We start from the raw sequence: 13,975 nt of genomic DNA on the forward strand, positions 1-13,975 counted from the left end.
GTTAAAGCTGCACCACCCTCCTCCTCCATCGATTCCTTACTTACCCCGTTTGAGAGAACTATAACATGGCAGCTGAGAGTTGCCACGGTGCCAGTGGCTCAGTGGCCAGCTGATACACCCTGCCTGACCTTACACCGTGTCCCTGTGAGCGGGGGGTGGGCTCTGAACCCCATTACCCCCTTCAGGGGTGGAGGTGAAATGAACTCACCGGGGGGGCACTCCAAGAGCAGCAGAGGAAGCAGAGAGAACGTCTTACCTGACGATTTAACAAGCAGAGGATGATGAAGATAAAAACTCCCTGGAAACTGTTAACGATTGTGAATAAATAGGCCATCACCAGTGTTGAAGACTGGAAGTGGAACAGTCCCAAAATCCAGGTGCAGCCCAGGATAAACACTTGGGCGATGGCTTTAAGCGTCAGCATTCTGTAAAGAGCAGAGAGTTCAGTGAGGTAAGGGGAGCAGCGAGTTATAACGCACTCTTTCACTGGTTACCTTAATACAGTGAATTGAAAGTTTCTTCAATTCAAATTGCTCTTCAATGCTCTGCATTGTTGGAAAATGGGGAATGAACTTGGCGTCCCAAGTCTTGCCAACTTTCACATCTTGTCCAAGGCACAGAATGTCACAACTGTGACCATAAGGCCATAAGAAATAGGGACAGGAGTGGGCCATTCAGCCCTTCAAGTCTGCTCCGCCATTTAATAAAATCATGGCTGATATAACACTCACTAAGTCCACTTTCCTGCTGTCTCTCTGTAACCCTTAACTCCTTAACTGATTAAAGACCTATCGATCTCGGCATTGAAAATGCTCAAGGCCTCGGCCTACACAGCTTCCTGGGATAAACAATTCCAAAGGGTTACCGCTCTCTTGAGAGAAGAAATTCTTCCTCAAATCGGAGTTAAATGAGCTCCTCCTTATTATGAGACTCTGCCTCCCATGAGTGGAAATACCCTCCCAACATTTACCCTGCCTAACCCCGAACAATCTTCGATGATTCAATCACAACAACCTCTCATTCTTCTGAACTCCAAGGAGTGCAGATCAAACCTGTTTAATCTCTCCTCATAAGGCAGTCCCTCAGTGGGCCGCATGCTCATCCGTGAGGCAGAAGACTTTGGGCTTAAGTCCTATCGCAGAGGCTTAATCGCAATACCTCGGATGCAACACCAGCAGTGCTGAGGCAGTGGCAGAGGTGGAATTGTGGTATTGACACTGGACTAGTGATGCACGATCAATTAATTGTACAAAGACTAAGGTTGGAAACAACTGTGGCTTTTGTGGTGAATGTGATTCACACGATATATAGTTGCCAATATCACTCCATGTATATATGTTCGTTATCTACCCGTTGTAAGATCAATGCTGTATATAGTTGCCAATATAACTCTGTGTATATATGTTCACTATCCACCATTGTAAGTGCAGTTGCACTATCCGACCACCAGGGGGAGTCGCTCTGGGAGTACGCGAGAGTTTGTACTGGGCTCCTCCCTTGGCTCCGCCCAGGACTCCTCCCCCTGGGACCGATGTATAAAGATCAGTGCCTTAGAGCCAGCCTGCCAGTTCATCTGGAGTTCAACGACAAATAGGCTGGCTCTGTTGTAAGTGTATTAAAGCCTCTGTTCAGATCCAACTACACGTGTTCACTGAATTGATGGTTCCATCAGCTTTATTGCAGCCAGATGTGCGGCCTCCCACAGCAGCTGGCAAAATGGCTGCTGAATAGAGGACACGCTCCTCCTACTGGGCGGAGCCAGCAGGCAGGGGCTACCAGCGAATCTGTAGTACAGGTCCTACCTTACATCACCTAATACAGGTGTAACAGTGGTTTACCACAACTAGTAAACACGAGACCCAGAGTAATGCTCTGGGGACCCGGGTTCAAATCCCGCCACTGCAGATGGTGAAATTTGAATTCAATAAAATCTGGAACTAAAAGCCTAATGATGACCATGAAACCGTTGTAAAAACCCATCTGGTTCACTGATGTCCTTTAGGGAAGGAAATCTGCCGTCCTTACCCGGTCTGGCCTACATGTGACTCCAGATCCATAGCAACGTGGTTGACTCTTAATTGCCCCCTTAAGGGCAATTAGGGATTGACAATAAATGCTGGCCCAGCCAGCGACAGCCACATTCTATGAATGAATAAAAAAAAATTGTCTTTCAGATGAGTCCTGCCCTGTCCGGCAGATGGAGGAGATCCTACAGGCAATATTTTAGAAAAGAGCAGGGGAATTTTACTTCTTAACTTTATTCACTTTTGCGACATACCGAGGTCATAGGAGAGGGTGTATTAAGGCACATCTTGAACTTAAAAGGTTAATGCCATAGGGCAGTCTTGCGTTAGTGATGCCTTTTAATGCACCTCACCCATCATCGACTGGAGTTGTTACTTTGAGAGATACAAACGCTTCAAAGGCGGCAGCGAGAACTTCCACTGCTCTGCAACTTTCACCCACAATTGGCGGTCAGTGAGCCGAACCTCTGCAATCCACTGACTGGCGCAAGGTGCGGAGAGCAGTATAACTACTGTCCTCCCACCCCACTTAACATGGATTGCAGTGGAGTAACTGCAGGTACGCGTAGTCTGTCCGTGATCTTGTTCAATGACATTTTGTCTCCAGTTTCAATACAGGCCTTAATTTTGTTTAATTCCATTGGCTCTGGGAGCGTTACTCATAAACTTTGGGTGTTTGTTTAAGATTCAGAAGCAATTTTCAGTCTTTTATGTAGACTATCCTGCATGAGAAATCTATTCAGTGGATCCCTCTGTTGAGCTCCAAGGAACAGGATTGGGCTATTCAGCCCATTGAGCCTATTCTGTCATGGCCAATCCGTACCCCAACTCCATTTTTCCCTCCTGGTTCCATGTTCTTTGACACCCTTACCCAGGAAAAAAACCTGTCAGCCCCAGTTCCACTGACCCTCGGCATCCAAAGCCTTTGTGGGACAGGATCTCAAGATTTCTCCCACCATTAGTGTGAGGAGGGGCTTCCTGAATTCTGCCTCGTCTTTCCCTCCTTCAAATTAGAGATAAGCCCTTCACAATTCCTCCACCAGAGGGAATAGTTTCTTCAAAACTAACCTGTCGAATCAGTTCAACATTTTAAACACCTCGATCAGATCACTCTCTAATTTACTCAATGCTGTACATTTCATTGATTTTCCACAGTGCAATGCAGAGATCATAGATCCCTACAGTGAAGCAGGAGGCAATTCGGCCCATCGGGTCTGCACCGCCCCTCTGAAAGACCACCCTTCTGGGCCCAATTCCCCACCCCATCCCTGTACCCCTCACCTAGGAAACTGGAGCACCCGGAGAAAAACCACGCAGACACGGGGAGAAAGTGCAAACTCCACACAAACAGTCACCCGAGGCCGGAATTGAACCTGGGTCCCTGGCGCTGTGAGGCAGCAGCGCTAATCACTGTTCCGCCCCGTGAAACTGGTTTCAAAGTGTTGTTTGATTGTTTTATTTCCCGCGCCTAGCGGTGCTCAAAGCAGAGTTTCATTTGTTCCCATTGTGAGGCTTTTCCCCAGAACAGGTCTGTCACCAGAGGCTTATAGCTAGAGAGGCACCACTCCCTCTCAAGCGTGGCTGACTATGAGTCTCTCCTGCTCTTACCGCCAGGCATTGGCGTGTTTGAAAGGGTTTTTCAGGTTGACACACTCAACCTGTTTGGTCGAGGTGAATCCACCTTCCTCAGCCGTCAAATCCTGGGTGGCACTCGCACATGAGTCTCTGGCTCAGAGACAGGGACACTACCCATTCTGCAACAAGACTTTCTAAGTGTGCAGGAACTTTATTGATAGCATTTCATACAATGTTTTAAAATGTCTATGCCTTCCTTCCAGAAGCTTCTACTAGCTTATGTGGTGTCTGTTTACTGTTTACTGCTCTGAGTCCACACGCAGGCTTAAGCACTCATACACAGTGAGCATAGATCAGTTACCGGACTCACATAATCAAACACAGAACAATTTAACACAACACCGAGTTCAAGGGAATACGAGCCTGATATATATAACCTGTCCTCATGATTTAACCCTTTTACCTCTGCTGGCATCCTCATGATCCAGCATCACACCCCCTTGACGGCTACTATATCCTTGCTGACTACAGTTTCCACAACTGAATGAAGCAGTCCAGAGGAGGTCTGACCAAAGTTCCGTACAACTGTAGCATAACCACTGGAAAGTCTGTATGTATGAATGCTGTCTCACCACAGAGGTAGGTTTGAGGATGATGCCCATGGCAGTTGAATAGCTTGTTACCAGTCGGGTGCGGCTGCACCTACAAAATGCCTTAGGAGAGTCAGGAGAGAGGAGAAAGGGAGCGGGCAAAATCTTGGGTACCCCTGAAATAAAGTAATTTCCCTTTCCCTCCGTGAGGCTTGCGTTCTGAGCCTGGGGTTCACTGACCTCATGTCCTTAAGTTTTGTGACTTCTGCATTCAGTCGCGTGAGCTGGGCCCTCAGTATCCAGAGCGTCACAGCGAAGAGGACTGTATTAAACTGTGAAGAAAGGAAATGGGAACAAATTCACTTCAAACAATGGAGAAATCTTGCTATGAAATGAATGAAAATCACTTATTGTCACAAGTAGGCTTCAAATGAAGTTACTGTGAAAAGCCCCTAGTCGCCACATTCCGGCGCCTGTTCGGGGAGGCTGGTACAGGAATTGAACCGTGCTGCTGGCCTGCTTACAAAGCCAGCGATTTAGCCGAGTGAGCTAAACCATCCCCTATTCCGCCAACAGGTAGTGCTCTGGGTTGCCTTGTGATAGAATATTTAGCTACTCCTTGTTGTCAATGATATTTATGGCTCCCAGTTGTATCACTGACTTTATGAATTGTGACTATTCCAATGCTCTCCTGACTGGTCTCCCACCTTCCCATAAACTTGAGCACATCCAAAACACTGTGTATCAAGGCAAATTCACCCGTCACTGCCGGTTCCTGTCATTCTATACTGGCTCCTGGTCTGAAAATGCCTTGACTCTCTTCATGGCCGCATCCTCTCTATTTCTGTAATCCCTCCTCCGGCACTCTAACCTCCAAGGTATCTCCACTCCTCCAACTCCAGCTTGTTGAGCACCCCCAATTTAAATCCCTCCATCATTGGCAGCCGTTCAGTCCTGGAGTTCCCTCCCTCAGCCTCCCTCCCTTCCTTTAACACACCCCTTAGCACCTCTGCTCACCTCCCCTCGTCTCTTCTCACGTGGCTCGGTGGCAGATTTTACCTGATCATATTTGCGTCAAGTGTTGTGGGATGTTTTACCCTGTCAGGCGCTGTATAAATGCAAATTGTTATTGCTGAGGTGGGCCAGTGTGAAAGAACAAGATTTTAATTTCTGTGCATACCACGGCAGATGGAGGTTTGTCGTTCTGCTCCATGTATGTTGTACTCTACAACGCACAGTCTTTGTGATAGACCAGGGGTGGGCAAACTTTTCCGTGCAAGGGCCACATTCAGAAATTCACAATTTTAAAGGGCCGCATAGTATATTAAGTAAAATAATTAATATTTAAAATAGCCAAAATAAAAGGTTTTTAAAGAAAAAAAAAGCAATTAATTTTTATTAATTAATATTTTAAAGTAGAAACTTCACATGAAACACATGTTGTGCCGAGCAATGATCACCCTACTGAAGTCAACGTATCCACCCTATACCAGTAACCCAACAGCCCCACCCCATTAACCTTAAAATTAAAAAAAAAAAAAAAATTTTTTTTAAGAAATTTTTTTTTTTTTTAAATGACTTGATCTTGGTGGGCCGCATAAAGACCTTTGGCGGGCCGCATGCGGCCCGCGGGCCGTAGTATGCCCACCCCTGTGATAGACTGTCAGTCAAACAGCCGACTTATTAATCTTTGCTCTCCCCTAACTCCAGGAGAGATGTGTTTTCCTCAGGTGCAGCTTTGTTCCACAAAGCCCCACTGCCTTTCCATAAAGGTGCTTTCTTTCATTGCCTATGGACACATGGAGGCCATTCAGCCCCTCGAACGGGCCATTTCCACCCACGTTGGCCTGATTGTAGGAAGGCTTTTGCAGGTTGACACTCAACCTGTCTGGTCGCGTTATGAACGTACCTGCTTTAGACATCAGGGGCTGGATTCTCCGACCCCCCGCCGGGTTGGAGAATCGCCGGGGGGGGGCGGCGTGAATCCCGCCCCGCCATCTCCCGAAGTCTCCGGCACCAGAGATTCGGCGGGGGCGGGAATCGTGCCGGGGGCCTGTCGGCCCCCCCCCCCCAAGCAATTCTCCGGCCCGCAATGGCCCGAAGTCCCGCTGCTGTAATGCCTCTCCCGCCGGCGTGAATCAAAACACGTGCCTTACTGACGGGACTGCCGGCACGGGCGGCCTCCGGGATCCTGGGGGGGGAGGGGCGCGGGGCGATCTGGCCCGGGGGGGGCCCCCATGGTGGCCTGGCCCGTGATGGGGGCCCACCGATCGGCGGGCGGGCCTGTGGCGTGAGGGCACTCTTTTCCTACCGTGTTGGCCATAGCCTTCACTATCCGGACGCGGAAGTGACCCCCTCCCCTGCGCATGCGCGGGGATGACGTCAGCAGCTGCTGACGCTCTGGCGCATGCGTGGACTTACAGCAGCCGGCAAAGTCCCTTCGGCCCCGGCTAGCGTGGCGCCAAAGGCCTTTCCCGCCGGCTGGCGGGGCGCCAACCACTCCGCCGCGGGCCTAGCCCCTCAAGGTCAGGGCTTGGGGCGGCCCGACGCCGGAGTGGTTCACGCCACTCCATCCCACCAGGACCCCCCGTCCGATCGGGTAGGGGAGAATCCCGGCCCAGATCCTGGAGTGGGACTCAAATCTGGAGCTTCTGGCTCAGAGGCAATGGCCACTGCGCCACAAGATGACCTCAGTGTCATTAGTTAAAGGGATGAATTTAAAGTGGGTATTCCGTAAAGAAGCTCGAGCGTTTTCTTCTCAAACATCTGTAGTGATGATATAGTTACCAGAATTGTTGCACATACGGGACCAATAAAACTCCAGATAAATCCATTCTCGATCGTCAGCCAGCAACTGAAACACAAGAGAGATAGAAAGTTGAAACAGTCAGGGACATTAATGAGATCCTCTCCCTCTCTCTACCTCACTCCTTCCTCACTCACCATGTTGAACAGCCAGAGAGCGTGGTCCACATTGGTACCAATGATTTAGGTAGGAAGAGGGAATGTGGTCCTGCAATCAGAATTTAGGGAGCCAAGTAGACTTTTAGCAAGCAGGACCTCATAGAATCATCGAATCCCTACAGTGCAGAAGGAGGCCATTCGGCCCATCGTGTCTACATCGACCCTCTGAAAGAGCATCCTACCCAGCCCCATCCCCGTAACCCCACCTAACCTGCACATCTTTGGAACTTTGGAGGAAACTGGAGCACCAGGAGGGAACCCACGCAGACACGAGGAAAAAATGCAAACCCCACATTGATAGACACCCAAGGCTGGGATTGAACCCGAGACCATGGTGCTGTGAGGTAGTGGTGCTAACCACTGTGCCGCTTCCTTTTTCTAGGCCGCAGGGATCTGGAAGCCGGCCCCGCTGACATTGCCCCCAAAGCTGCAGGGACACAAACAAACCCCAGCTGGGGTTTCGGATTTCTCTCCAACTAAACCGTCGCCACACTCCGGCTCCCCATCCCTAACCTCGCTCGGCTTCCCGGCCCCTGTTTCCCTCCCGCTCTCATCCCTGGAGAGTCCAAGCTCCTCTCAAACGTGGTAATCACTGGATTACTCCCAGTGTCACATCCAAGTGAATGTAGAAATAGGAGGACATGGCAGATGAATGGATGGCTGGAAAGATGATGCAGGAGGGACGGCTTGAGTTTCCTGGGACAGGCTCAGAGGAAAGTGGCGTCTGTACAAGCCGGAAGTGTTGCACCGGAACAGAGCTGGGGCTGGGTTCCTTGCAGGACATTTTGCTCGTGATGTTGAAGGGGCTTTATACTAACTCGGCAAGGGTGTGGGAACCGAGAGAGAATATTAGAGAGGAATACCATGATTCACGCAAACACTGGGAGAGATAGATAGCATTGGGACAGAGAATACTAAGTTAATAGGTGGAGTCGGAGTATAGGGGAAAGTAATGACGTCCAAATCAGGTTACTGTGCATGGATGTGAATACACGGAGTATTGTAAGAAGATTGGGGAGTTACAGGCCCAGATTGGGTTGTGGAAATATGATGTTGTGAAAATAACAGAGACCTGGCTCAAGGGAGGGTTGTACTGGGTGTAAATATTCCTGGGCACAAGGTGTTCAGAAAATATAGGAAAGGAGGGATGGTGGCATTGATTAAGGAGAGCTTTGCCGTGTTGGAGAAAGAGGATGTCCCAGAGGGTTCAAGGAGAATCAATTTGACTGGAGCTAAGGAACAAAAAGGCTGCAATTACATTCCTCGGCGTAGTCTACAGATCAACCACTCGTGCAGGGAAACTATTGAGTAGTTATAAAGGAGGGCTTTAACTGCCCGAATGTACACTGGGACAGTGGTTGTGTAAAGGGTGCAGAGGGGGAAACGTCCCGAGACTGTGTTTCAGGAACATTTTCTACAGCAGCATGTGTCCGGTCAAACCAGAAAAGATGCACAATTGGGACCTGGGTCTAGATTTATTTATCTGTTCATTCTTCAGATGTAAGCAAGACCGGCGTTTATTGATCAGCCCTAATTGCCCTGGAGAAGGTGGTTTGATGATGGTTCTCTGGCCACCAATGTGTGTGTGTGTGGGGCAGGCTTAATGGGACAGGCCACTCTTCCTGTTCACCAGACTGTGGTGAATGTACATCATGTAATTCACATTGTACAGTATTGTGTTCACACTGTATAGCATTGTGTCTTTGTGGGCTCTGCCCACGGAGAGATGAGGAGCTTGTACAGGGCTCCACCCTCGGCTCCGCCCATGGCCCCTCCCACTACCGGAAGTATAAAGTGCTGCAGCCTTGTGAGTCTGCCCTCAGTTCTTCTGGTCGCAGGCAGGCTGAGTTGTAAGTCTATTAAAGCCACAGTTTACTTCCTATCGTCTCTCGAGTGAACTGATGGTCACATCACAGACTTGAGCGTTCAGATGTTACTTACTGTTGGTGTGTTCCGTAACCAGCGGAACGCGTTGCCGTGGAAACGACCACTATCACTGCTGGCACTCCATAACCAAACGGATACATGAACCATTTCAACATCTTTTGAGCACAGTTGTTGTTTATTTTCTGGAGGTTCCTGACCATGAGATGAAGGTAAATCCCTTCCACGCACATCCAGGCGAAGGCTGCGAGAAAGAGGTAGTGCAGCGAGCCGGCAATGATCCCACATACAACCTGGAATAAAGAACACGGGTTCAATCCCATCCTCACCAAATACCAACCCTCGCTGACTCTAAATTCGTTTTTTTGTGTCTGCGTATTCAGTCTGGGGATGCGGGCATCACGAGCAAGGCTGGCATTTATTGCCCCTCCATAGTCGCCCCTCGGACGGTCGTGGTGAGCTGCCCTCTTGAATCGCTGCAGTCCATGTGGGGTAGTTGCTCCCACTGTGCTGGAGTCTGGGGTTCTGACACAGAGTGACTGAATAATGATCAAGTGGGGATTGTGTGTGTGTGACTTGGAGGCAGGAGGTAATGGTATTCCTCTGCCTTCTGCCCTTCTCTTTTCCGTTAGTGGATTTGGCATATCATAGAGCATGGAATTTACAGTGCAGAAAGAGGCCATTTGGCCCATCGAGTCTGCATCGGTCCATGGAAAGATCACCCTATCTAAGTCCACATCTCCACCCTATCCCCGTAACCCAGTAACCTCACCTAATCTTCTTGGGCACTTTTTTGGGCAGCACGGTAGCATAGTGGTTAGCACAACCACGGAAGCACAATTGCTTCACAGCTCCAGGGTCTGAGGTTCGATTCCCCGCTGGGTCACTGTCTGTGCGGAGTCTGCGCATTCTCCCCGTGTCTGCGTGGGTTTCCTCCGGGTGCTCCGGTTTCCTCCCACAGTCCAAAGATGTGCGGGTTAGGTTGATTGGCTATGATAAATTGCCCTTGGTGTCCTAAAAAACGTTAAGTGGGGGTTGCTGGGTTACGGGGAAAGGGTAGATACGTGGGCTTGAGTAGGGTGATCTTTGTCAGGGCCGATGCAGACTCGATGGGCCGAATGGCCTCCTTCTGCACTGTAAATTCTAAAAACAAAAAAGGGCAATGGAACATTGCCAATGCACCCATCCCGCACAACTTTGGACTGTGGGAGGAAACCGGAGCACCCGGAGGAAACCCACGCAGACACGGGGAGACCTTGCACCAGTGACCCTGGTGCTGTGAAGTAACTGTGCTAACCACTGTGCTACCATGCTGCCCCATGCAGAAGAAGGCCATTCAGCCCATCGAGTCTGTACCAATCCTCTGAAAGAGCCCAACCTGCCCTATCCGCATTACCTAAGCTTTTTTTTTTTAAATTTAGATTACCCAATTATTTTTTCCAATTAAGGGGCAATTTAGCGTGGCCAATCCACCTACTCTGCACATTTTTGGGTTGTGGGGGCGAAACCCACGCAGACACGGGGAGAATGTGCAAACTCCACACGGACAGTGACCCAGAGCCGGGATCGAACCTGGGACCTCAGCGCCGTGAGGCGGTTGTGCTAACCACTAGGCCACCGTGCTGCCCTCGCATTACCTAAGCTGCGTGTGCCGAGACACTAAGGGGCAATTTTAACGTGGCCTGTCCACCTAACCTGCACATCTTTGGAGTGTGGGAGGAAACCAGAGCACCCGGAGGAAACCCACGCAGACACGGGGAGAACATGTGAACTCCACAGGCAGCAGTGTTAATCAGTGCCACCTTGTTGTCGAGTTGTTGAAGAAGCCTAGGCGAGTCACTGCAGTGCATTGTGTGGGGAGCACACCCTACCGCCATGTTTTCACTGGTAATGGGGGGAGTTGATGTTTAAGATGGTGGATAGGATGCCGCCCAAGCTGTCTGCTTTGCCCTTGATGGTGTTGAGCGTCTTGAGTGTTGTTGGAGCCGCACTCGTCCAGGCACGTGCCGAGGTGGAGGGGAGCTTTGGGGAGTCAGGAGGTGAGCCACTCACCGGAGAATATCAGATCAGGTCCATCTTCAGATGTTCCAGTGAGGTCCAATTCAAGTTGGAGGACCAACGCCTCATCTTCCGATTTGGCAAGTTACAGCCTTCTAGACTCAACACTGAGTTCAACAACTTCAGACCAGGAACTCTGTCCTCCATTTTCTCCCCCCCCCCCCCCCCCTCCCCCCCCCAACCACCCCTCGCCAGGTGCCAGCCTGTATCTTGTTCTCATCATCGGCTTTCAGACAGCGTGGACCTTTATTCTGCTATTAACACCTACTCTAGACTAATGCTTTGTTTTTTTACTACTACAATTCCCATTTTCTTTTCCTATTATTCCATGACATCTTTTTAATTTAATCTCCCCTGCCCTTTAACCTATCCTTGACCTACCAGGCAGCACGGTAGCATAGTGTTTAGCACAATTGCTTCACAGCTCCAGGGTCCCAGGTTCGATTCCCGGGTTGGGTCACTGTCTGCGTGGAGTCCACACGTTCTCCCCCGTGTCTGCGTGGGTTTCCTCCGGGTGCTCCGGTTTCCTCCCACAGTCCAGAGATATGCAGGTTAGGTCGATTGACGATGATAAATTGCCCTTGGTGTCCAAAAAAGGTAGGTGGGGTTGCTGGGTTACGGGGATAGGGTGGATGTGTGGGCTTAAGTAGGGAGCTCTTTCCTAAGGGCCTGTGCAGACTCGATGGGCCAAATGGCCTCCTTCTGCACTATGATTCCCTTTCCCAACAGCATAAAACCCATCACATTTCTGCCCCCCGCCTTCAGAACAGAGTCTTTCAGACTCAAAACTCTGTTATTCTCTCTCTCCACAGATGCTGCCAGACCTGCTGACGTCGCCTCACGTCCTCTCAGCTGCTTAGCATCCACTGCAGGCCGCTGCACCATCTCAAGGTGAAAGGCCTCTAATTGGTCATCCAGCTCCAAGGGCCCGTCTGCCATTCTTAATCGAATCGGAACCGATTGAGGGGGAGCTTTTGAAAATCTCGAGGATAGATTACTCCCCCCCCCCCCCCCCCCCCAACCCCCAGGGGTAGCTTCGAGATCCAGAAACTTGTCTTGATGCCGCCCAACTCTCCAGCCTGCCTGGGACTTGAATCCACGCCCTTCAGAATCAGGGGCAAGATTGCTGCTCGCTGAGGCAGGGCTGACACAATAACTACTACAGGTGGAAATATTCAAACAGTCTCCAGGAAGTGAGATGGTCTGGTAAGCAACTAATGAACTGCGTTTAATAATAATAATAATAATAATAATCTTTATTAGTGTCACAAGTAGGCTTACATTAACACGGCAATGAAATTACTGTGAAAAGCCCTTAGTCAGGGGGCACGGCGATTAGCACTGCTGCCTCACAGCGCCAGGGACCAGGTTTCAATTCTGGCCTCACGTGACAGTCTGTGTGGAGCCTGCAAGTTCTCCCCGTGTGTGCGTGGGTTTCCTCCGGGTGCTCCGGTTTCCTCCCACAGTCCAAAGACGTGCCGGTTAGGTGGATTGGCCATGCTAAATTGCCCCTTAGAAAAAAGAAATCCCCTCGTCGCCACTCTCCGGCGCCTGTTCGGGTACACTGAGGGAGAATTAAGAACGGCCAGTTCACCGAATAAGCGCGTCTTTCGGGACTTGTGGGAGGATCGAACCTTTCTGAATTAAATAGAATGATGCAATTGGAGTGAGTGATTTGGAATAAACCTTTTTGCTGAAGATAACTCAGTTTCAGTATTTGCAGCTCCAGATTGAGATCCCTGGTGGCAGTGTTTGTAAAGGAAGATTACGAATTGTATGTCCAGCTAGAGCTCAATTAATGTTTTTTAGAATGGCGGGGAGGCGCGGGGGGGAAGGGGGAGTGGTGGTGGTTGTGAGGGGGGGGGGGGGGAGTGGCGTGTAACGGGGTTGGGATTGCGAGGTGCAATCAGTAATCCTGACATCCTCTCACCTTGTTGTCGGTCCTGTTAATCCCCACCAGGAAGATGAGCTCAGCCAGGAACAGGGTGATGCACAGGTTGATGTGGATGGTGTTGTTGTAGCTGGTAACTTGGGTGCAGAACCTGAACGTGATGATGGCGAGCCCCAGGCAAGCCAGCGATACGCTGATCCCAACCAGCGTGATGACACCGAGATTCTGATCCAGGTGACTTTCATCCTAGTACGTCAATGACAACCACTTTACACAATTGCAATTAAAAGAAAGACTTTTCTTACTTCCCTCCTGACCGCACTGACCCCTGGAGTACAGACCCATGGTCGCTTGTACCTCATCCAAATGGACATAGGTGGGCCCAAAGAATGACTCACCTCCCTTCCTTTCCCCCAGAGTAACATGTGACCATGACAGGCCTATTGCTGCCAACCTCAACTTCATCCTTCGGCCCTCACCTTTCACCTTTCACCTCAGGTCACTTGGCAATTTAAACCCACAGCCCGGGAACAGGACTATGAGTTCCCTTTTCAAACAAAGTCATTGTTGGAACTGCGGGCGCCTCTGGCAAGGCCACCATTTATTTCCATCCCTATTTTCCCTTTGGGAAGGTGGTGGTGAGCAGCCCTCTTGAACCGCTGCAGTCCATGCAATGCAGGTACTCCCCACAGGGAGGGGAGTTCCAGGTTTGTGACCCGGCGATAATGAAAGGATGGTCGATATATTTCCAAGTCAGCAACTTGGAGGTAATGGCGTTCCCATGCTCCTGATGTCCTGGTCTTCTGAGTTCCAGAGGTCACGGGTTTGGGAAGTTCTGTCCATGACAGTGTTTAGACTCCACACGCACCTTCTCCTAACCTACAGTCAAGTACAAGTACACCTCATTCAGGGAGAGGAGGAGAAGAGAGTTACCTTGGGAAGGAGGGACATGGCAGTGAGTAGTGGGAAGAGACAGCAATGCTATGGAA

At 50.1% G+C, this 13,975-nt stretch overlaps 1 protein-coding gene across 2 annotated transcripts in view; it reads right to left on the minus strand.

Annotated features, from left to right (window-relative positions):
- Window positions 1–13,975, minus strand: part of LOC119957242 (adhesion G protein-coupled receptor E1-like) — a 68,245-nt gene that overhangs the window by 9,380 nt on the left and 44,890 nt on the right. For both annotated transcript variants that reach the window (XM_038785087.1, XM_038785086.1), the window contains 5 exons: window positions 13,026–13,232; window positions 9,095–9,330; window positions 6,977–7,043; window positions 4,430–4,521; window positions 257–425 (listed from right to left, as the gene is read on the minus strand). In XM_038785087.1, the coding sequence (XP_038641015.1) occupies window positions 257–425; window positions 4,430–4,521; window positions 6,977–7,043; window positions 9,095–9,330; window positions 13,026–13,232 (771 nt within the window). The remainder of the gene's footprint in view (window positions 1–256; window positions 426–4,429; window positions 4,522–6,976; window positions 7,044–9,094; window positions 9,331–13,025; window positions 13,233–13,975) is intronic.

This window comes from Scyliorhinus canicula, chromosome 25 (assembly GCF_902713615.1).
Source record: "Scyliorhinus canicula chromosome 25, sScyCan1.1, whole genome shotgun sequence".
NCBI classification, from domain to species: Eukaryota; Metazoa; Chordata; class Chondrichthyes; order Carcharhiniformes; family Scyliorhinidae; genus Scyliorhinus; species Scyliorhinus canicula.